Source organism: Saimiri boliviensis, chromosome 20 (assembly GCF_048565385.1).
Source record: "Saimiri boliviensis isolate mSaiBol1 chromosome 20, mSaiBol1.pri, whole genome shotgun sequence".
Classification (NCBI taxonomy): domain Eukaryota; kingdom Metazoa; phylum Chordata; class Mammalia; order Primates; family Cebidae; genus Saimiri; species Saimiri boliviensis.
Window position 1 is genome coordinate 35,404,062 of NC_133468.1, and position 21,398 is coordinate 35,425,459.

At 53.0% G+C, this 21,398-nt stretch overlaps 1 protein-coding gene and 1 non-coding gene across 6 annotated transcripts in view; both read left to right on the plus strand.

Moving 5' to 3' along the window:
• GTF2IRD1 (GTF2I repeat domain containing 1) overlaps positions 1-20,904 on the plus strand; it is a 148,512-nt gene extending 127,608 nt beyond the window's left edge. For 2 of the 5 annotated variants that reach the window (XM_039460560.2, XM_074390460.1), the window contains exons 23-26: positions 2,479-2,556; positions 3,847-4,039; positions 5,884-5,921; positions 12,719-14,019. In XM_039460560.2, coding sequence (XP_039316494.1) covers positions 2,479-2,556; positions 3,847-4,039; positions 5,884-5,921; positions 12,719-12,972 — 563 coding nt within the window. In that variant the 3' untranslated portion in view covers positions 12,973-14,019. Of the gene's footprint in view, positions 1-2,478; positions 2,558-3,846; positions 4,040-5,883; positions 5,922-12,718; positions 14,020-16,170 lie in introns of those variants that run through there. The other 3 variants (XM_039460562.2, XM_039460561.2, XR_012515309.1) reach the window with 3 other exon arrangements.
• On the plus strand, positions 14,729-14,835 carry LOC120360473 (U6 spliceosomal RNA). The gene has a single exon (XR_005576962.1). It is a non-coding gene; the product is annotated as a U6 spliceosomal RNA (small nuclear RNA).
• Positions 20,905-21,398: the final 494 nt, after the last annotated feature.

The following is a 21,398-nucleotide window of genomic DNA, read 5'->3' on the forward strand; positions in this document are numbered from 1 at the left end:
CGAGCTCTTCCCAGAGTTTTCAAGATTAAAACAGAGCCAGGCACCGTGGCTCACACCTGTCATCCTCGCACTTTAGGAGGCCGAGGCAGGAGGATCGCTTGAGCCTCGGAGTTCAAAAACAGCCTGTGCAACACAGAGAGATTCTGTCCCTCCAAAAAATGTAAAAGCTTAGTCTGGCGTGGTGATTGATGCCTGGAGTCCCAGCTACTCGAGAGGCTGAGCCAGGAGGATCGCTTGAGCCAAGAAGTTCAAGGCTACAGTGAGCCATAATGGCGCCACTGCACTCCAACCTGGGAGACACGGTGAGACCCTGTCTCAAAAAACAGAGTCAGACCAGGCATGGTGGCTCATGCCTGTAATCCCAGCACTTTGGAAGGCTAAGGCAGGCAGATCGCCTGAGCTCAGGAGCTCAAGGCCCTGGCCATTATAGGGAAACCCCGTCTCTACTAAAAAATACAAAAATTAACCGGGTGTGGTGGCGGGCACCTGTAGTCCCAGCTCCCAGGAGGCTGAAGCATAAGAATGGCTTGAACCTGGGAGGCGGAGGTTGCAGTGAGCCGAGACCATGCCACTGCACTCCAGCCCAGGAGACAGAATGAGGCTGTGTCCTGGAGAACAAAAAAACAGGAATCGTTCTGTTCCAAAGACCCGTCAGCCTGCTCTGTTCTTCCCTGCATCGTCTGACCCTGGCTCCCCGCCACCCCCCACATCTCGCCTTTACCCAGCCCCCGCCTGCCCCAGGGGCCCAGCCCACGGGCCCCCACGCTTCCCAGAGAGGAGACTTCCTGCTGGACATGCGGACCACCCTTTCTGCGATCCCAGCCCTGGAACAAGCCCGCAGGCTGCCCAGAGCTCCCCCTGGACCCGTTCTCCAGCCCCCCACACCTCAGCCTCGCCGCCCAGCTCGGGCCCCGTCTCCAGGGCTAACTGACCCCAGCAGCCCCTCTAGGCTACGGGGAGGGGACAGCAGAGCACGTCGGGGCTCACGCAGCAGACGGTCCGTGACTTGCCTGGGCAGTGAACGCACGGTCTGTTTCCCACGCACAGAGGCGGGGGATTTCCAGCAGGTCAGCGCAGCCACACCGGCCTCTGCGCGCGGACCCTGCTAGGACCACCAGTCATCTCTGCTCAACTACCCCGAACTTCAGCCACTCCAGGACACAGACACAGGACCTTTATTTTTTTATTATTTATTTACTTTTGAGACAGAGTTTCGCTCTTGTCACTCAGGCTGGAGTGCAGTGGTGCAACCTCAGCTCACCACAACCTCCGCGTCCTGGGTTCAGGCAATTCTCCTGTCTCAGCCTCCCGAGTAGCTGGGATTACAGGCGCCTGCCACCATGCCTGGCTAATTTTTTTTGTATTTTTAGTAGAGACGGGGTTTCGTCATGTTGGCCAAGCTGGTCTCGAACTCCTGACCTCAAGTGATGCACCACCTCAGCCTCCAGAAGTGCTGGGATTACAGGCGTGAGCCACCGTGTGGGTCCCTGAGAGCCCACTTAAACTTCCTGCTCTCCGGCAGGAGGTCTCCCCAGACTTGCTCAGACAGGGTGGGCATCGTGATTCATGTCCCTTGTCTCCTAAATGTGTCCTATTGTACTTTGATGACCAGGTGATACCCCCTCTGGCTGGGAGTCCCTCAGGGGAGCAGCCCTGCCCCTTCTCTAGGCTGTTTTATGCCCCACACAGGGCCTGTGCTGGGGACACTGATAAGAAAATGTGGGAAAGGCTGGCCACCATGGCTCACACCTGTAATTTCTGCGCCTTGGGAGGTCAAGGCAAGAGGATCGCTTGAGGCCAGGAGTTCAAGATCAGCCTGGGCAGCATAGCGAGACTCCATCTCTACCAAAAATTTTAAAAATTAGTCAGGCATGGCAGCACGCATCTGTACTCCCAGCTACTCAGGAGGCTGAGGCAGGAGGATCACTTGAGCCTGGGAGTTGGAGGCTACAGTGAGCTATCTGTGATCGCACCACTGCATTCCAGCCTGGGTGACAAAGCAAGACTGTGTCTCGAGAAAAGAGAAAAGGATGGATGGATAGACCGACAACTGAGGCAGCTGGGCACAGTGGCTCATGCCTGGAATCCCGGCACTTTGAGAGGCCGAGGCCGGGGGATCACCTGAGCCCAGGAGTTTGAGACCAGTCTGGCCAACGTAGTGCAACCCCGTTTCTGCTAAAAATACACAGATTGGCTGGGTGTGATGGCGCGTGCCTGTGATCCCAGCTACTTGGGAGACTGAGGCAGGAGAATCACTTGAACTTAGCGGGCAGAAGTTGCAGTGAGCCTAGATCATGCCACTGCACTCCAGCCTGGGCAACAGAGCAAGACTCTGTCAAAAAAGAAAAGAAAAAACGGCATGGGAGTAGGCAGGGCCTGGAGAGAATGTTTTGGCAGATCAGGGACACCTGGTGGGAGAAGCAGCTGGTCTGGTGGCCAAGCCAGTGCCAACTGTCATGCCCCTTTGTCTTCTTACAGATGAAGATGATGCTAACAGACTCGGGGAGAAGGTGATCCTGCGGGAGCAGGTGAAAGAACTCTTCAACGAGAAATACGGTCAGTGCCTGTGGGCGGGGCCGGTGCACCAAGCCTTCTGTGGCGGGGGTTCGGGGAGGGGGGTCCCTCTGCAGCCAGCCTTGCCTTCAAGCTGGCCTGCCTGCTCCCTGGGGACATGGCTGCTCTGCCCCAGCCCCACGGTGCGTGTGTGTGTTGATTTCCTTTCTTTCTTTTCTTTTTTTTTTTTTTTTTTTTTTTGTTTAAAGCAGGGTCTCACTCTGTTGCCCAGACTGTAGTACAGTGGCTCAATCTCTGCTCACTGCAACCTCCACCTCCTGGGCTTAGGTGATCCTTCTGCCTCAGCCTCCCAAGTAGCTGTGACTACAAGTGTGTGCCACCACTTCCAGCTTTTTCTTTTTTTCTTTTTTTGGAGATGGAGTCTTGCTCCACCAACAGGCTGTGTGATGCAGTGACGCGATCTCAGCTCACCGCAGCCTCCACCTCCCAAGTTCAAGCAATTCTCCTGCCTCAGCCTCCCGAGTAGCTGGGACTACAGGCATGCACCACCATGCCTGGCTAATTTTTTTGTATTGTTAGCAGAGACAGGGTTTTACCATGTTCACCAGCATGTTTCTTGATTTCTGACCTCGTGATCCACCTGCCTTGGCCTCCCAAAGTGCTGGGATTACGGGCGTGAGCCACCGCGCCTGGCCTCATTTTTCTATGTTTAGTAGAGACAAGATTTCACCATGTTGCCCAGGCTGGTCTTGATCAAGTGATCCTGCCACCTTAGCCTCCCAAAGTGTTGGGATTACAGGTGTGAGCCACTGCACCCAGCCTATGTGTCTTGATTTTTGTTTCTGTTTTGTTTTGTTTTTTTGAGACAGAATCTAACTCTTTTGCCAGGCTAGAGTGCAGTGGTGCAGTCTCCGCCTTCCGGGTTTAAGCAATTCTCCCGTCTCAGCCTCCTGAGTAGCTAGGACTACAGGCACGCGCCACCGCGCCTGGCTAATTTTTGTATGTTTAGTAGAGACAGGGTTTCACCATGTTGGCCAGAATGGTCTCGATCCCCTCATTTTTATTTATTTATTTATTTATTTTAAGACAGGGTTTCACCATATTGGTCAGGCTGGTCTTGAACTCCCGACCTCAGGCGATCCACCTGCCTTGGCCTCCAAAGTGCTTGGATTACAGGCGTGAGCCACCACGCCCGACCAATCCCCTCATTTTTAAACTCTCTAGGTGTGATGGCTGCTGGGCTGAGGCAGACCAGACTCCAGCCCATTCCTTAGATGGCTTTGCCTTTGACAAGAGACATCTTTTCTCACTGTGACTTCCTTTGTCCTCTAGGAGAGGCCTTAGGCCTGAACCGGCCGGTGCTGGTCCCTTATAAACTGATCCGGGACAGCCCAGATGCCGTGGAGGTCACAGGCCTGCCTGACGATATCCCCTTCCGGAACCCCAACACCTATGACATCCACCGGCTGGAGAAGATCCTCAAGGCCCGAGAGCACGTCCGCATGGTCATCATCAACCAGCTCCAGTGAGTGCCCAGGCTGTGGAATGGGAACAGAGAGGGTGAGGCCATGGGGAGGGCGAAAGTCAAGGTCATGGTGGGTCAGCTGGAATCCAGATCCAGATGTTACTATGATATTTCCTGCCTCTTTCTCCTGAAACATACAGCTTCAGCACTCATGGACATTTACTTATTTTTAATTTTTTTTTTTTTGAGGCAGAGTCTTGCTCTGTCACCAGGATGGAGTACAATGACGTGGTCTCGGCTCACCGCAACCTCTGCCTCCCAGGTTCAAGCGGTTCTCGTGCCTCAGCCTCCAGAGTAGCTGGAATTACAGGCACGCACCACCACACCTGGCTAATTTTGTATTTTTAGTAGAGACAGTGTTTCTCCATGGTGGCCAGGCTGGTCTCGAACTCCCGACCTCAGGTGATCCGCCTGGCTCAGCCTCCCAAAGTGCTGGGATTACAGGCTTGAGCCCATGTGCCTGGCCATTTTTAAAGGTTTTTTTTTAGGTATTAAATTTTTTCTCTGGGGGAAAAAACAAAAACAAAACACGTTTTAATTAAATTTGACTTTTTCTGACTATACAGTTCTTATTTTAACATATTTAAATATAAATGTTTATATTTATAAGGTTTTATTTATAAATATGTTTATATTTAAATGTTAATGTTTAAATATAAATATTTATACTCACGCCTGTAATCCTAGCACTTTGGGAAGTCAAGGTCAGGAGATCGAGACCATCCTGGCCAAGAAACATCATCTCTACTAAAAATACAAAAGTTACCTGGGCGTAGTGGCACATGCCTGTAGTCCTAGCTACTCAGGAGGCTGAGGTGGGAAAATCACTTGAACCAGGAGGCGGAGGCTGCAGTGAGCCAAGATCGCACCACTGCACTCCAGCCTGGGTGACAAAGCAAGACTCGCTCTCAAAATAAACAAACACAAAACAAATAACAGTCATGTGCTGTGATGAATATCCACTTGCACACATCGAGACATACATTTCTGATCACTTGGTCAGACAGCACCCTTGCTTTTTTTTTTTTTGAGACGGAGTTTCACTCTTGTTACCCAGGCTGGAGTGCAATGGCACGATCTGGGCTCACCGCAACCTCCGCCTCCTGGGTTCAAGCAGTTCTCCTGCCTCAGCCTCCCAAGTAGCTGGGACTACAGGCAGGTGCCACCATGCCCAGCTAATTTTTTTATTTTTAGTAGAGACGGGGTTTCACCATGTTGACCAGGATGGTCTCGATCTCTTGACCTTGTGATCCACCCGCCTCGGCCTCCCAAAGTGCTGGGATTACAGGCGTGAGCCACCGCGCCCGGCATGCACCCTCACTTTATAGAGGAGGACTGCAGACCCAGAGGAAGGATTTTCTGGCCCAGACCCATCGTCCAAGGCCGACGTGGGGGATGCTGTTGGGAGGGTGTGCTCCCCATTTTTATTTGGGTCTTACCAGGCTCCCCAGCTGTAGCGGCAGCAGCATCATATCTCAGGGAGCAGGTGACAAGGAGGAAAAAACAGCCCAACGCAGTGGCTCACGCCTGTAAACCCAGCACTTTGGGAGGCGGAGATGGGCAGATCACCTGAGGTCAGGGGTTCGAGACCAGCCTGGCCAGTGTGGTGAAACACCATCTCTACTAAAAATGCAAAAATTAGCTGGGTGTGGTGGTACACATCTGTAGTCCCAGCTACTCAAGAGGCTCAGGCACAGCCTCACTCGAACCCAGGAGGTGGAGGCTGCAGTGAGCTGAGATTGCACCACTGCACTCTGGCCTGGTCAACAGAGCTAGATTCTATCTCAAAAAAAAAAAATAAATAACTCATTTTCTAACTGCCACCTCATTTCTTTCTTTTTCAGACCCTTTGCAGATGGCTGCAATGATGCCAAGGTGCCAGGTGAGTCAGTGGCTGATGAAGCCACCCTTTTGCCCCGTGGGGACTAGAGACTGTTCCTTTCGAAAAGGCAGAGCCAGGCCCGGTGGCTCACACCTGTATCCCAGCACTTTGGGAGGTCAAGGCAGGCAGATCACGAGGTCAGTTCGAGACCAGCCTGACCAACATAGTGAAACCCTCTCTCTAATAAAAATACAAAAATTGCAGCCGGGCACGGTGGCTCAAGCCTGTAATCCCAGCACTTTGGGAGGCCAAGGCGGGTGGATCACGAGGTCAAGAGATCAAGACCATCCTGGTCAACATGGTGAAACCCCGTCTCTACTAAAAATACAAAAAATTAGCTGGGCATGGTGGCACGTGCCTGTAATCCGAGCTACTCAGGAGGCTGAGGCAGGAGAATTGCCTGAACTCAGGAGGCAGAGGTTACGGTGAGCCGAGATCGCGCCATTGCACTCCAGCCTGGGTAGCAAGAGCGAAACTCTGTCTCAAAAAAAAAAAAAAAAAAAAAAAATTAAAGCCAGGTGCGGTGGCTCACGCCTGTAATCCCAGCACTTTGGGAGGCTGAGGTGGGCAGATCACCTGAGGTCAGGAGTTCGAGACCAGCCTGACCAATATGGTGAAACCCCATCTTTAAATAAATAAATAAATAAAAATACAAAAATTAGCTGGATGTGGTGGTGGGCACCTGTAATCCCAGCTACTTGGGAGGCTGAGGCAGGAGAATCCCCGGGAGGCAAAGGTTGCAGTGAGCCAAGGTTGTGCCCCTGCACACCAGCCTGGGCAACAGAGCAAGACTCCGTCTCAAAAAATAAAAGAAAAAGAAAAAGGCAGAGACACCAGGAGTTGGAGCTGCAGTGAGCGATGATTGCACTGCACTCCAGCCTGGGCAACGAAGCAAGACCCTGTCTCTAAAAAAAACATTTTAAGTAAAAAATTTGTTTAAAGGCAGAGATAGATGTGGTCTAGGTGCGCATACAATAGATGGCTGACTAACTTGAGAAAATATAGCCCTTCTCCACCCTGCTGCCTCCCCAGGGAGCCTGAGGTCTCCGTGAACGGGGCCAGGCATCCCCAAGAGGCCCCTGAAAACCTGCAGGTGCCCTGTGGAGTGGGGGGGCTCTACCATAGCAGAAATGAGTATATGAGGTCAGCTAGAGATCATGAGGGCTTCCTGGGTAACGGAGGGGTAACGTGTGACCGCCAGGGGTGAGGCAGGCAAGACTGCCAGAGACTGGCTGGAGCCCCTCCATTCTGGCTGCATCTGCAGGGCATACAGAACCTTTCATCAGGCACCTGGGGGGGCCGCTTGGCATGATGGTTCTGATTAAGGTGTGTGATGGGACTTGGGAGAAAGGACTCCTGGGTGACTATGATGTGCACCCAATTGAGAAACACTGATCAGGGCTGGGTGCAGTGGCTCACGCCTGTAATCCCAACACTTTGGGAAGCTGAGGCGGGCGGATCACCTGAGTTCGGGAGTTTGAGACCAGCCTGATCAACATGAAGAAAACCTGTCTCTAATAAAAATACAAAACTAGCCAGGCATGGTGGCACGTGCCTGTAATCCCAGCTACTCGGGAGGCCGAGGCAGGAGAATCGCTTGAACGCAGGAGGCAGAGGTTGTGGTGAGCTGAGATTGCACCATTGTACTCCAGCCTGAGCAACAAGAATGAAACTCCATCTCAAAAAAAAGAAAAAAGAAACACTGATTGGGCTGGGTGTCGTGGCTCATGCCTGTAATCCCATCCCTTTGAGAGGCCGAGGCAGGCAGATCACTTGAGATCAGGAGTTTGAGACCAGACTGGACAACATAGTGAAACCCGTCTCAACTAAAAATAGAAAACTTAGCTGGGCATGGAGGTGCACGCCTGTAGTCCCAGCTACTTGGGAGGCTGAGGTGGGAGAATCACTTCAGCCCAGGAGGCAGAGGTTGCAGTGAGTTGAGATTGAACCACTGCACTCCAGGCTGGGTGACAGAACAAGACTCTGCCTCAAAAAGAAAAAGACACATTGATTGGCCAGGTGTGGTGGCTCACACCTCTAATCCCAGCAGTTTGGGAGGCCTAAGTGGGAGGATTGCTTGAGTCCAGGAGTCTGAGACCAACCTGGGCAACATAGGGAGACCTTATCTCTGCAAAAGGTTTTTTCTCCCATCCAAGTATTAACCAGGCCCAACCCTGCTTAGCTTGTGCAATCAGACAAGACCGGGTGTGTTTAGGGTGGTATGGCCATAGACCAAAAAGCTTTTTCTAAAAATTAGCCAGACATGGTAGTGGTGGGCACTTGTAGTCCCAGCTACACAGGAGGCTGAGGCAGGAGGATCACTTGAGCCCAGGAGGCAGAGGCTGCAGTGAGCTATGATTATGCCGCTGTACCCCTGCTTGGATGACAAAATGAGACCCCATCTCTCTTTTTTTTTTTTTTTTTTTCCCCAGACAGAGTCTCACTCTGTGGCTCAGGCTGGAGTGCAGTGGCACAATCTTGGCTCACCTCAAGCTCCGCCTCCTGGGTTCAAGTGATTCTCCTGCCTCAGCCTCCTGAGTAGCTGGGACTTCAGGTGTGCACCACCATGCCAGCTAATTTTTGTATTTTTAGTAGAGACGGGGTTTCACCACGTTGGCCAGGCTGACCTCAGACTCCTGACCTCAGGTGATCTCCCACCCTAGCATCCCAAAGTGCTGGGATTACAGGCGTGAGCCACCATGCCTGGCCGAGACCCCATCTCCTAAGAAACAAAAAGAAGAAAGAAAAAGTACTGACCTAATCTTACCCCACCTCATTGCACGGCTGGGAAGCTGAGGCCCAGAGATGGCTGAGGACTTGCCGAGGCCACATAGTGAGTCAGACGATGTGTAGGCCCCGTGGTCAGGACCACCCATCTGAACCGTGGACCAGCGTGGACCAGAGGGCCCAGTCTAGCTGTTCAGCAGGGAGAGGGATAGAATTCAGCAAGGCCACGCCACAGCCTGGCCTGAGCCCCAAGGCCCTGACTCCTGTCCTGGTTCACCTGGCACTCCACAGCCTGGGGTGGCACAGCCCAGCCAGAAGCACCTCCTTCCATCAAGAGCTTATCACAAGCCTGGGCCATATAGTGAGACCCCCGTCTCTACGAAAAATTGAAAAATTAGCCAGGCACGGAGGTGTGTACCTGTTGTCCAAGCTACTCAAGAGGATGAGGCAAGAGGAGCGCCTGAGGCCCGAAGGTGGAGGCTGCAGTGAGCTGTGACTGTGCCACTGCGTTCCAGCCCAGGTGACAGAGTGAGACCCTGCCTCCAAAAACAAAACAGGGTCACACATGGCACTGTCTACACAGAGCTCGAGGTGACTTGCTTTGCTCTCAGGTCAAAGGCAGAGACGAAGCCGGGGTACAGCTCACGCCTGTCATCCCAGCACTTTGGGAGGCCGAGACAGGCAGATCACCTGTGGTCAGGAGTTCGAGACCAGCCTAGCCAACATGCTGAGACCCTGTCTCTACTAAAAATAAAAATAAAAATAAAAATTTGCAGGGCATGGTGGTGGACACCTACAATCTCAGCTACTCAGGAGGCTGAGGCAGGAGAATCGCTTGAACCCGGGAGGCGGTGGTTGCAGTGAGCCGAGATCACGCCACTGAACTCCAGCCTGGGTAACAGAGCCAGACTCTGTCTCAAAAAAAAAAAAAAAAACAGGCAGAGATGCAGAAGGCCACATGAAGGCCTCAGAAGGATTTGGGACGGATGCCCAGAGGGTGGATGCTGTCACCCATATCCACTGTTCCCTCCAGTGTGCCATCTCTCATGGTGTCTCCAGGATGGCTGCACCCCATGGACCAGTCTGAGACAGAAGGTGGTGCAGCCAGCACCTCTTACTTCTTTTTCATGTGGAATCTCCCACAAAAATCCCTGTCTGGCTCATAGCCTGGGCTCCCCCTGCCTCCAGGGTTTTCTCTTTCCCAGGGTCTCTGTGTCACATCACAGACCTCAGTTTCTGATGTCTCTACACCAGTTGGAGAGACACTTGCTCCACGGACCCGGCCTGCCCTTACTCTAAGTCATTAAGACCCTTCTGGTGGGCTGGGTCCAGTGGCTCACCCCTGTAATCCCAGCACTTGGGGAGGTTGAGGCAGGAGAATCATTGGAGCCCATGAGTTCAAGACCAGAGTGGGCAACATAGAGAGACCCCCATCTCTACAAATTTAGCCGTGCAGCTGTAGCCCCAGCTCCTCGGGAGGCTGATGCAGGAGGATCACCCTTCCTGGCCAGGCGAGGTGGCTCATAGCTGTAATCTTAGCGCTTTGGGAGGCTGAGGTGGGCGGATCACGAGGTCGGGAGTTCAAGACCAGCCTGGCCAATATGATGAAACCCCATCTCTACTTAAAACAAACAAACAAAAAAAAACTTAGCCAGGCATGGTGGAGCCTGTAATCTCAGCTACTCAGGAGGCTGAGGCAAGAGAATCACTTGAACCCAGGAGGCAGAAGCTGCAGGAGCCAAGATCGTGCCACTGCACTCCAGCCTCGGTGACAGAGTGAGAGACTCTGTCTTAAAAAAATAATAATAATAAAAGGCCCTTCTTTATTGGGCGAGGTTTCCACGCAGTAACCTATCCAGTCAGGACCTGCTGCTCACGGAGCACGCGCTTGCAAATCTTTGTTATGTAACTCTTCCGTCTTCACCTCGAGTCAATTCAGCCACCGCGGAACACCTGCCAAGCCCTGCTCCATGCTGGGCTTGCCGCTGGGTTCTTTTATGCATGCGGTGTGTTTTGAGTCTCACGTCACACCATTTTCCCCACTTGACTTAGAGAGGTTCATCAGTTTTCCCAAAATCACACAGTGGTAATAGTGAAGTGGCCACAGTGCAATTTGAACTTGGGACTTCGGCTTCTAAACCAGAGTTTCTCTCGCTGGGGCACTGCCTGTCTACTCGCGCCTGTGCATGCTCTACTGAGGGCCACCATACATAGGTGATAACCAGAGCAGTACAATTTTTTTGTATTTTTTAGTAGAGATGGGGTGTCTCCATGTTGTCCAGGCTAGTCTCGAACTCCTGACCTCAGGCAATCTACCGACCTCAGTCTCCCATAGTGCTGGGATTACTGGTGGGAGCCATCACCTCCAGTTCCAGGTCCACTTTATACCCTCCCTGAACCACCCAGCCTGCAGTCCCAGCCTCCCCAGAACTCCCAAGGCCCCTCCTGGGCCCCACATCCCCTCCCTGTCTTAAAGAGCCCAGGGAAGAACGTGGCCTCTAGAGCCATGCAGATTTGGGCCTTGGAAAAAGTCCCTTAACAGCCCTGAGCCTTCAGGTGCTCCTGTGTGAAATGTGACTAGCGTCTGGGGAGATCCAGCATCCAGAGCCTGCTGGGAGGATCTCAGGAGATAACATGCAAAGAATCTAACACAGTGCCCAGCACCCAGCAAATCCTCAGAAACTGAGAATGCGAGTCATTATAGGCACGGCGGCTCGTGCCTATGATCTAAGCATTTGGGGAAGCTGACGCAGGAGGACTGCTTGAGGCTGGGAGTTTTGAGACCAGCCTGGGCAACACGATGATACAAAATACAAAAAGTGAGCCAGGCATGGTGGTGCGCACCTATCGTCACTAGTCGGGAGCCTGAGGTGGGAGGAGGGCTTGGGCCCAGGACTTGGAGGCTACAATGAGCTATGACTGTGTCACTGCACTCCAGCCTGGACAACAGAGTGAGACCCTAAAAAAACAATCCAGGCCAGATGCTTGTGCCCGTAATCCCAGCACTTTGGGAGGCCGAGGTGGACAGATCACTTGAGGTCAAGAGTTCAAAACCTGTCTGGCCCACAGGGTGAAACCCTATCTCTAGTAAAATACAAATAAATTGGCCGGCACAGTGGCTTATACCTGTAATCCCAGCACTTTGGGAGGCCAAGGCAGGCGGATCACGAGGTCAGGAGATCAAGACCATCCTGGCTAACGTGGTGAAACCCATCTCTACTAAAATACAAAAAATTAGCCGGCCATAGTGGCACACACCTGTGGTCCCAGCTACTCGGGAGGCTGAGGCAGGAGAATCGCTTGAACCCAGGAGGTGGAGGTTGCCCTGAGCTGAGATCGTGCCACTGCACTCCAGCCTGGCAGCAGACCATGACTGCATCTCAAAAAAAAAAAAAAAAAAATTAGCCGGGCACGGTGGCAGATGCCTGTAATCCCAGCTACTCGGGAGGCTAAGGCACGAGAATCGCTTGAATCCAGGAGGCAGAGGTTGCAATGAGCCAAGATCGTGTCGCAGCACTCCAGCCTGGGTAACGGCAAGACTCCAAACAGGCCGGGCGCAGTGGCTCACACCTGTAATCCCAGCAGTTTGGGAGGCCGAGGTGGGCGGATCATGAGATCAAGAGATCAAACCATCTTGGCCAACATGGTGAAACCCTGTCTCTACTAAAAATACAAAAATAATTAGCCATGCGTGGTGGCGGACACCTGTAGTCCCAGCTAGCCGGGAAGCCGAAGCAGGAGAATCGCTTGAACCCAGAAGGTGGAGGGTGCAGTGAGCTGACATCACGCCACTGCACTCCCGCCTGGGTGACAGAGCGAGACTTTGTCTCCAAAAAAAAAAAGTGGGGGGCGAGGACCTGAGGCCTGAGGCCAGCCTGCTGGGGAGGAGGAGGTGGTGTTAGCAAAAGCAGGCAGGCCGGGAGAGTGGGCCCTGACCCCCCGGGGATGAGAATCCTGAAGTCCTGAAAGGGGGGACTTGACACCTCAAGACAGAAAACTTCCCCAGGGAGCTCAGGAGGCCGAGACAGGCCCCCCGATCCCAGCGTCAACGCCTTGTCCTCTCCTTCCAGCCAAAGACAGCAGCATTCCCAAGCGCAAGAGAAAGCGGGTCTCGGAAGGAAATTCTGTCTCCTCTTCCTCCTCGTCTTCCTCTTCCTCATCCTCTAACCCGGATTCGGTGGCATCGACCAACCAGATCTCACTCGTGGTAAAGTTGCACAGATCCGGACTCCAGCACTCTTCTCTGTGGCCCCCACCCCTCCCCCGGGCAGGGCCACCTACGCTGGGATGTGGGCCCAGGGGATGGGGAGACGCTGGGCTTTGAGGGGGGGCCTTCCAGCCTTGGGGGTTATAGATGCATCCACCTGTCCCACCCACAAGGTAGCCCGACCTTCTCACGGGGTACTCACAGGCACCCAGGCAGGACTGCACATCCCCCCGGGCAGGTGGGCCAGCCGAGGTCCAGGAAGGGACCTTCCCACCAACTTCAGCAGCGCCAGAGCCGGAGGCATGGAAAGGAATGTCAGCGGCCGGGCGCGGTGGCTCCCGCCTGTAATCCCAGCACTTTGGGAGGCCGAGGTGGGTGGGTCACCTGAGGTCAGGAGTTCAAGACCAGCCTGTCCAAGATGGTGAAACCCCATCTCTACTGAAAATACAAAGATTAGCCAGGCGTGGTGGCACATGCCTGTAATCCCAGCTACTAGGGAGGCTGAGGTAGGAGAATCGCTTGACTCTGGGAGGCGGAGGTTGCGGTGAGCCAACATTGCACCACTGCACTCCAGCCTGAATGACAGAGTGTGACTCCGCCTCAAAAAAAAAACAAAAGGAACATCAGATTCCCAGAGGGGTGGGAGGTTAGGCTCATCTCTGTGGGCACATTGTGGGCTGGGAGCTTTACCACAACCCTTCGAGGTGTGGGTGTTACCCGCCAGGTGCAGATAGAACAACAGAGTCAGAGGGGGGATGGACTGACCCGTGGCCCCCCTGCTGCTCCCTGTTGGGTGGAGAATTCACCTCCAAAGCTCCATCTGTCCTGTCACAACGCTGGGTTTGATCTCTCCTGCCTGAGGGGAAAACGGGCGAACACTGGAGATTTCTGATTCCAAAATACCACCTTTGAGGGTTGGGTGTGGTGGCTCACACCTGTAATCCCAGTACTTTGGGAGGCAAAGATGGGAGGATTGCTTGACCCCAGGAGTCTGAGACCAGCCTGGGCAACATAGCAAGACCCCTGTCTCTATTAAAAATAAAAATAAAAAGTTGTCCAGGCGTGGTGTCACATGCCTGTGGTCCCAGCTACTTGGGAGGCTGAGGCAGGAGGATCGCTTGAACCTGGGGGGATTGAGGCTGCAGTGATCTGTGATTGCGCCACCGCACCCCAGCCTGGGCGACAGAGAGAGACTCTGTCTCAAAAAAAAAAGTTAGCTTTGAAATCCATAGTCCAGGCCGGGCGCAGTGGCTCACGCCTGTAATCCTAGCACTTTAGGAGGCCGAGGTGGGTGGATCACCTGAGGTCAGGAGTTCAAGACCAGCCTGGCCATCATGGTGAAACCCCATCTTATAAATAAATAAATAATAAATAAATAAATAAAAGAAATCCACAGTCCAAATGGGGACAATAGTTGAATATATTTGAAAATGATTTTTGCCGGGTGTGGTGGCTCATGCCTGTAATCCCACCCAGCACTTTGGGAGGCCGAGGCGAATGGATCATGAGGTCAAGAGATTGAGACCATCCTGGCTAACATGGTGAAACCCCGTCTCTACTAAACATACAACAATTAACTGGGCATGGTGGCGTACACCTGTAGTCCCAGCTACTCAGGAGGCTGAGGCAGAAGAATTGCTTGAACCCAGGACTCAGACGTTGCAGTGAGCTGAGGCCATGCCACTGCACTCTAGCCTGGCAACAGAGCAAGACTATGTCTCAAAGAAAGAAAAAAAAAAAGCCAGGCGCAGTGGCTTCCGCCTGTAATCCCAGCACTTTGGGAGGCTGAGGCAGGTGGGCCACGAGGTTAGGAGTTCAAGACCAGCCTGGTCAATATGGTGAAACCCCATCTCTATTAAAAATACAAAAAGTAGTGCTCGCTTCGGCAGCACATATACTAAAATTGGAACGATACAGAGAAGATTAGCATGGCCCCTGCGCAAGGATGACACGCAAATTCGTGAAGCGTTCCATATTTTTATGTAATCTTGTAGCTTGAGTATACATTAAAATACAACAAGCTGTAAACTTGAAAAAAAAAAAATACAAAAAGTAGCCAGGAGTGGTGGCAGGTGCCTGTAGTCCCAGCTGATCATGAGGCTGAGGCAGGGGAATCACTTGAATCTGGAGGAGGAGGTTGCAGTGAGCCAAGATTGCGCCACTGCACTCCAGCCTGGGTGATAGAGCGAGACTCCGTTTCAAAAACAAGAAAAGAAAATGATTTTCGAATTTGTTATCCTTTGACCTTGTCTCTCTTGAACCCCTTCCTGAAGAACCCAAAAGTTCAGGCTTCACCTGTAGCCCCACCCAGGCTTATGAGTGTCCACAGAAGGTCCCTAGCTCTAACAGGCCCCCCAGAGAGACAGGACAGCTTCTTTGGAGTGTAGGCTGAGTTCATGGGAGTGAATGCCTGTGCTAAGCCAGTCCTCAGCTCCCTCTGACCCCATTCTCCGGGCCACATGACGAGCCCCCAGGATGGGACACAGCTGGGAACAGAGGGACGGCTCCAGCCCGGACTCCAGGACCGCTGCTGAACCACATGACCTCACACAGGCCACATTCCCTCTCTGGGCCTCAATAACCTCAAAATAAATAGCCCCTGCTGGGCGTGGTGGCTCATGCCTGTAATCCCAGCACTTTGAAAGGCCGAGGCGGGCAGATCGCTTGAGGTCAGGAGTTCAAGACCAGCATGGTGAACATGGTGAAACTCTGTCTCTACTACAAATACAAAAATTAGCCTGGCATGGTGGTGGGCACCTATAATCCCAGCTACGCAGGAGGCTGAGGCAGGAGAATCACTTGAACCCAGGAGGTGGAGGTTATAGTGAACTGAGATCGCACCACTGCGCTCCAACCTGGGCGATAGAGCAAGACTCCGTCTCAAAAATAAATAGGCCAGGTTCAGTGGCTCACGCCTATAATCCTAGCACTTTGGGAGGCCGAGGCAGGTGGTTTGCTTGAGGTCAGGAGTTTGAGACCATCCTGGCCAACATGGCAAAACCCCGTCTCTACTAAAAATAGAAAAATCAACTGGGCGTGGATCACCTGAGGTCAGGAGTTAGCCTATAATCCCAGCTACTCTGGAGGCTGAGGCAGGAGACTCGATTGAACCCAGGCAGTTGAGGTTGCAGTGAGCCAAGATCACGTCACTGCACTCCAGCCTGGGCAGAAGAGTGAGACTCTGTCTCAAAAAAATAAAAAGTATAAATAAATGAGTAACCTCTGAGAAAGCCCCTCCAAAAGCAGAGCTAAGCATTCTGGGTTCGTTCCTCGTCACCTGGAGTCCTAACCCGGTCCCTTTGTCCCTCTCTCTAGCAATGGCCAATGTACATGGTGGACTATGCTGGCCTGAACGTGCAGATCCCAGGACCTCTTAATTACTAGACCTCAGTACTGAATCAGGACCTCACTCAGAAAGACTAAAGGAAATGTAATTTATGTACAAAGTGTATATTCGGATATGTATCGATGCCTTTTAGTTTTTCCAATGATTTTTACACTATATTCCTGCCACCAAGGCCTTTTTAAATAAGTAAAAAAGAAAAAAAAAAAAAAGTGTTGCCTTTCCTTTTACGATTCCCGTTTCATGTTTTCTATTGGATGTCGGCCGCAGCTGTCACTGGGGACGGGGTTGGGAAACGCAGCTCAGGCGGCCTGCCGAGGCCCTCCTTCCTCATCACAGCAGAGGTAGCGTCCAAGATGACCTCAGACCCTCTGTGTTCCTGGGAGCGTGTGACCTCAAGAAGAAAAGCCACAGAAAGAAAAAGTGCCACAGGGCCAGGCACGGTGGCTCATGCCTGTAATCCCAGCACTTTGGGAGGTTGAGGCGGGCAGAGTGCTCGGGGTCAGGAGTTCAACCTCATTGGCCTGTAATCCTGATGCCTTGGGAGGCCAAGGTGAAAGGATTGCTTGAGGCCAGAAGTTCAAGACCAGCCTAGGCAACATAGTGGAACCCTTTCTCTAGAAAATTTTAAATATGGCCAGACGTGATATTTAATGGCTGATGGGAGGTGGAGGTTGGGGTGAGCCTGTAATCCCAGCACTCTGGCAGGTGGAGGCGGGTGGATCACCTGAGGTCAGGAGTTTGAGACCAGCCTGGGCAACATAGGGAGACCCTGTCTGTATAAAAATTACAAACATTAGGCCGGGCGCGGTGGCTCAAGCCTGTAATCCCAGCACTTTGGGAGGCCGAGGCGGGTGGATCACGAGGTCGAGAGATCAAGACCATCCTGGTCAGCATGGTGAAACCCCGTCTCTACTAAAAATACTGAAAATTAGCTGGGCATGGTGGCGCGTGCCTGTAATCCCAGCTACTCAGGAGGCTGAGGCAGGAGAATTGCCTGAACCCAGGAGGCGGAGATTGCGGTGAGCCGAGATCGCGCCATTGCACTCCAGCCTGGGCAACAAGAGCGAAACTCCGTCTCAAAAAAAAAAAAAAAAATTACAAACATTAGGCCGGGCACAGTGGCTCACGCCAGTAATAGCAGCACTTTGGGAGGCAGAGGCAGGCAGACCACCTGAGGTCAGGAGTTCAAGACCAGCCTGGCCAACATGGTGAAACCCCGTCTCTACTAAAACTACAAAAATTAGCTGGGTGTGTTGGTAGGCACCTGTAATCCCAGCTACTTGGGAAGCTGAAGCAGGAGAATCGCTTGAACTCGGGAGGTGGAGGTTGCAGTGAGCTGAGACCACACTATTGCACTCTTGCCTGGACATAGGAACGGAACTCTGTCTCTCTCTCTCTCTCTCTCACACACACACACACACACACACACACACATACACACTAGCCAGGCGTGGTGGTACACACACTTGGAGTTGAGCTACTCAGGAGGCTGAGGCAGGAAGAGGATTGCTTGGGTACAGATGGTTGAGGTTGTAGTGAGTTGTGATTGTACCATGGCACTCCAGCCTGGACAACAGAGCAAGACCTTGTCTCAAAAAAAAATTTTTTTTGTTAAATATGGTAAGTGTCAAACAGAGAGGGAGGGGCCCCTCCCGCTGGAATCACTGTGGCTAGATGGGAGACGTCTTCAAAAAGGGGTTTGGGGCCAGGCGCAGTGGCTCACGCCTGTAACCCCAGCACTTTGGGAGGCCAAGGCAGGCAGATCACGAGGTCAGGAGATTGAGACCATCCTGGCCAACATGGTGAAACCCCATCTCTACTAAAAATACAAAAAAATTAGCTGGGCATGGTGGCACACGCCGGTAGTCCCAGCTACTCAGGAGGCTGAGGTAAGACAATTGCTTGAACCCAGGAGGCGTAGGTTGCAGTGAGCTGAGATCACGCCCAGTGCGAGATTTCATTTAAAAAAAAAAAAAAGGCCGGGCGCGGTGGCTCACGCCTGTAATCCCAGCACTTTGGGAGGCCGAGGCGGGTGGATCACGAGGTCAAGAAATCGAGACCATCCTGGTCAACATGGTGAAACCCCGTCTCTACTAAAAATACAAAAAAATTAGCTGGGCATGGTGGCGCGTGCCTGGAATCCCAGCTACTCAGGAGGTGGAGGCAGGAGAATTGCCTGAACCCAGGAGGCGGAGGTTGCGGTGAGCCGAGATCGCGCCATTGCACTCCAGCCTGGGTAACAAGAGCGAAACTCCATCTCAAAAAAAAAAAAAAGGCGGGGAGATTTGGAGGCCGAGCACAGTGGCTTCTATCTGTAATCCCAGCACTTTGGCCAAAGCATGGGGATCACTTGAGGTCGGGAGTTCAAGACCAGCCTGACCAACATGGAGAAACCCCCATCTCTGCTAAAAATACAAAATTAGCTGGTCGTAGTGGCGCATGCCTGTAATCCCAGCTTCTCAGGAGGCTGAGGCAGGAGAACCAATTGAACCCGGGAGGCGGAGGTTGCGGTGAGCCGAGATCGTGCTACTGCACTCCAGCCTGGCGCTTGGTGACAAAATGAGACTCTGTCTCAAAAAAAAAAAAAGAGGGGAAAGGGTTTTGGGGTAGGACAGTTTTTCTTTTTCAGAGGCAGGGTCTTTCTGTGTCCCCAAGCTGGAATGCAGTGGCACGATCATAGCTTCCTGCAGCCTCAAAGTCCTGGACTTAAGCAATCCTCCTGCCTCTCCTCCAGAGTATCTGGGGAGAGCCACCACACCCAGCCAATTTTTTATTTTTTATAGAAATGGGGTCTCACCGTGTTGCCCAGGCTGGCTTCAAACTCCTGGGCTCAAGCCATCCTCCTGCCCCAGCCTCCCGAAGTGCTGATGTGACAGGTGCGAGCCAGCCTGGGATGACTGGATAGAGCTCTGGGTACTTGATAAGCCGAGTGACGGGTCCCAGCTGTGTCTCAGAAAGACCACTCTGGGGGCAGGTGGGAAGCTGAAGGAAGGGATAAGAGAAGTCACAAGAGCGTAGCAGGCATCCAAGGCCTGGCACCCAGTACCTGCTGGCAACATGTTTACTGAGCCCTGCCCTTCTGGCTGGGAGACCAAGCAACTGAGTGTCCTGACTGGGAAGGCGGCTGCCAGGGAGCACAAAACAGAGTCAGGCTGGTACGGTGGCTCAGGCCTGGAATCCCAGTGCTTTGGGAGGCCATGGTAGGAGGATCATTTGAGGCCAGGAGTTTGAGACCAGCCTCAACAACATAGCCTCAACCCTTTCTCTAAAGAGTTTTTAATTAGCTGGGCGTGGAGGTGTGGGCCTGTGGTCCCAGCTACTCGGGAGGCTGAAGCAGGAGGATCGCTTGAGCCCAGGAGTCTGACGCTGCAGTGAGCCGTGACTGCACCACTGCTGCTGAGCATGGGCAACAGAGCAAGACCGTTCCTCTGAAAAAACAAAGCAGGAGGCCCTGGAAGTGCAGAAAGTAGGAAGAGTCCTTGAAGCTGAGGCTTGAAGAGCAAGTGAGGCTTTGGGAGGACGAAGATGAGAGGGCTGCAGTGGTTCAGTGTTAAGACGAGAGCTGGGTGGGCGCGGTGGCTCACGCCTGTAATCCCAGCACTTTGGGAGGTAGAGGCACGCGGGTCACCTGAGGTCGGGAGTTCGAGACCAGCCTGATCAACATGGCGAAACCCCATCACTAATAAAAATACAAAATTAGCCGGGCGTGGTGGCGCACACCTGTGATCCCAGCTACTTGGGAGGCTGAGGCAGGAGAATCTCTTGAACCTGGGAGGTGGAGGTTACGGTGAGCTGAGATTGCACCACTGCACTCCAGTCCAGGCAACAAGAAAACGAAAGTCAGTCTCATCTAAAAAAAAAAAGAATAAAACGAAAAAAAGGAAAACAAAAACAAACAAAAGAAGAGAGCCATGTGGGGAGCTGGACTGGAACTGGGTGTGTTTCAGGAATAAGGGGGTGTCCCTAGAGGGGACGCAGAGTGGATGGAGGTGACTCGCTCAGCGTTTCTCAGCACGCACAGCAGGTGTCTCCTACACGTGGTGCCGGGCATGGGGTGGGCGAGGCGAACATCCAGCCTGGGTTACATCTGCCCTGCCAAGCCCTTGGAAGGAGCGCCTCCTTTTTCCCACCAACCCGTGTGGGAGGCCTCAGACGCCGGGCCAGGGTGATTTCCAGAGGGCAGATGGGACGGACAACAGGCAGTACCCGGGGGGAAGCCAGGCCTAGGTCTGAGTTTCTGGAAGGTGCCCCTGCTCACAGAGAGGCATCAGAGAAAGAAGGGAGGAACAAATGAGAAGACCCCCTTGTAGTGGCTCCAACAGAAGATGGCTGCGGAGGCCGGGCACAGTGGCTCACGCCTGTAATCCCAGTACTTTGGGAGGCTAAGGTGGGAGGGTCATCTGAGGTCAGGTGTTCGAGACCAGCCTGGCCAACTGGGCGAAACCCTGTCTCTACTACAAATACAAAAATTGGCCTGGCATGGTGGCTCACGCCTGAATCCCAGCACTTTGGGAGGCCAAGGCAAGCGGATCACTAGGTCAGGAGTTTGAGACCAGCCTGGCCAAGATGATAAACTCCGTCTCTACTAAAAATACAATAATTAACCGGGTACAGTGGTGGGCACCTGGTAATCCCAGCTACTCGGGAGGCTGAGGCAGTAGAATTGCTTGAACCCAGGAGACGGAGGTTGCAGTGAGCCGAGATCACACCACTGCACTCCAGCCTGGTGCCTGGGTGACAGAACAAGACTCCATCTCAAAAAAAAAAAAAAAAAAAATACAAAAATTAGCAGGGCGTGGTGGCAGACGGCTGTAATTCCAGCTACTCAGGAGGCTGAGGCAGGAGAATCGCTTGAACCCCGGGAGGCGGAGTCTGGCAGTAAGCTGAGATCGCACCATTGCACTCCAGCCTGGGCAACAGAGCGAGACTCCGTCTCAAATAAAAAAGAGAGAGGGGAGAGATGGCAGCGGTTTGGGCCAGGTCGAAAAAATAACAAGAGGGCCAGCCAATCAGATGGACGAAGGTTTCCGAGGAGTCGGGTCAGGGTGGCCCGAGGATCTGGCTCTAACCGTCCACCCAGAAAGAGGCCTGTGGCTTGGAAGGACTGAGTTCTGAGTCAGCTGAGGAAACGGTCTAAACAGCCCCGGGCTTCTGCCAGCCCTGGGGTCAGTCCCCTGCTCAGAGCCGGGAGGAAGGC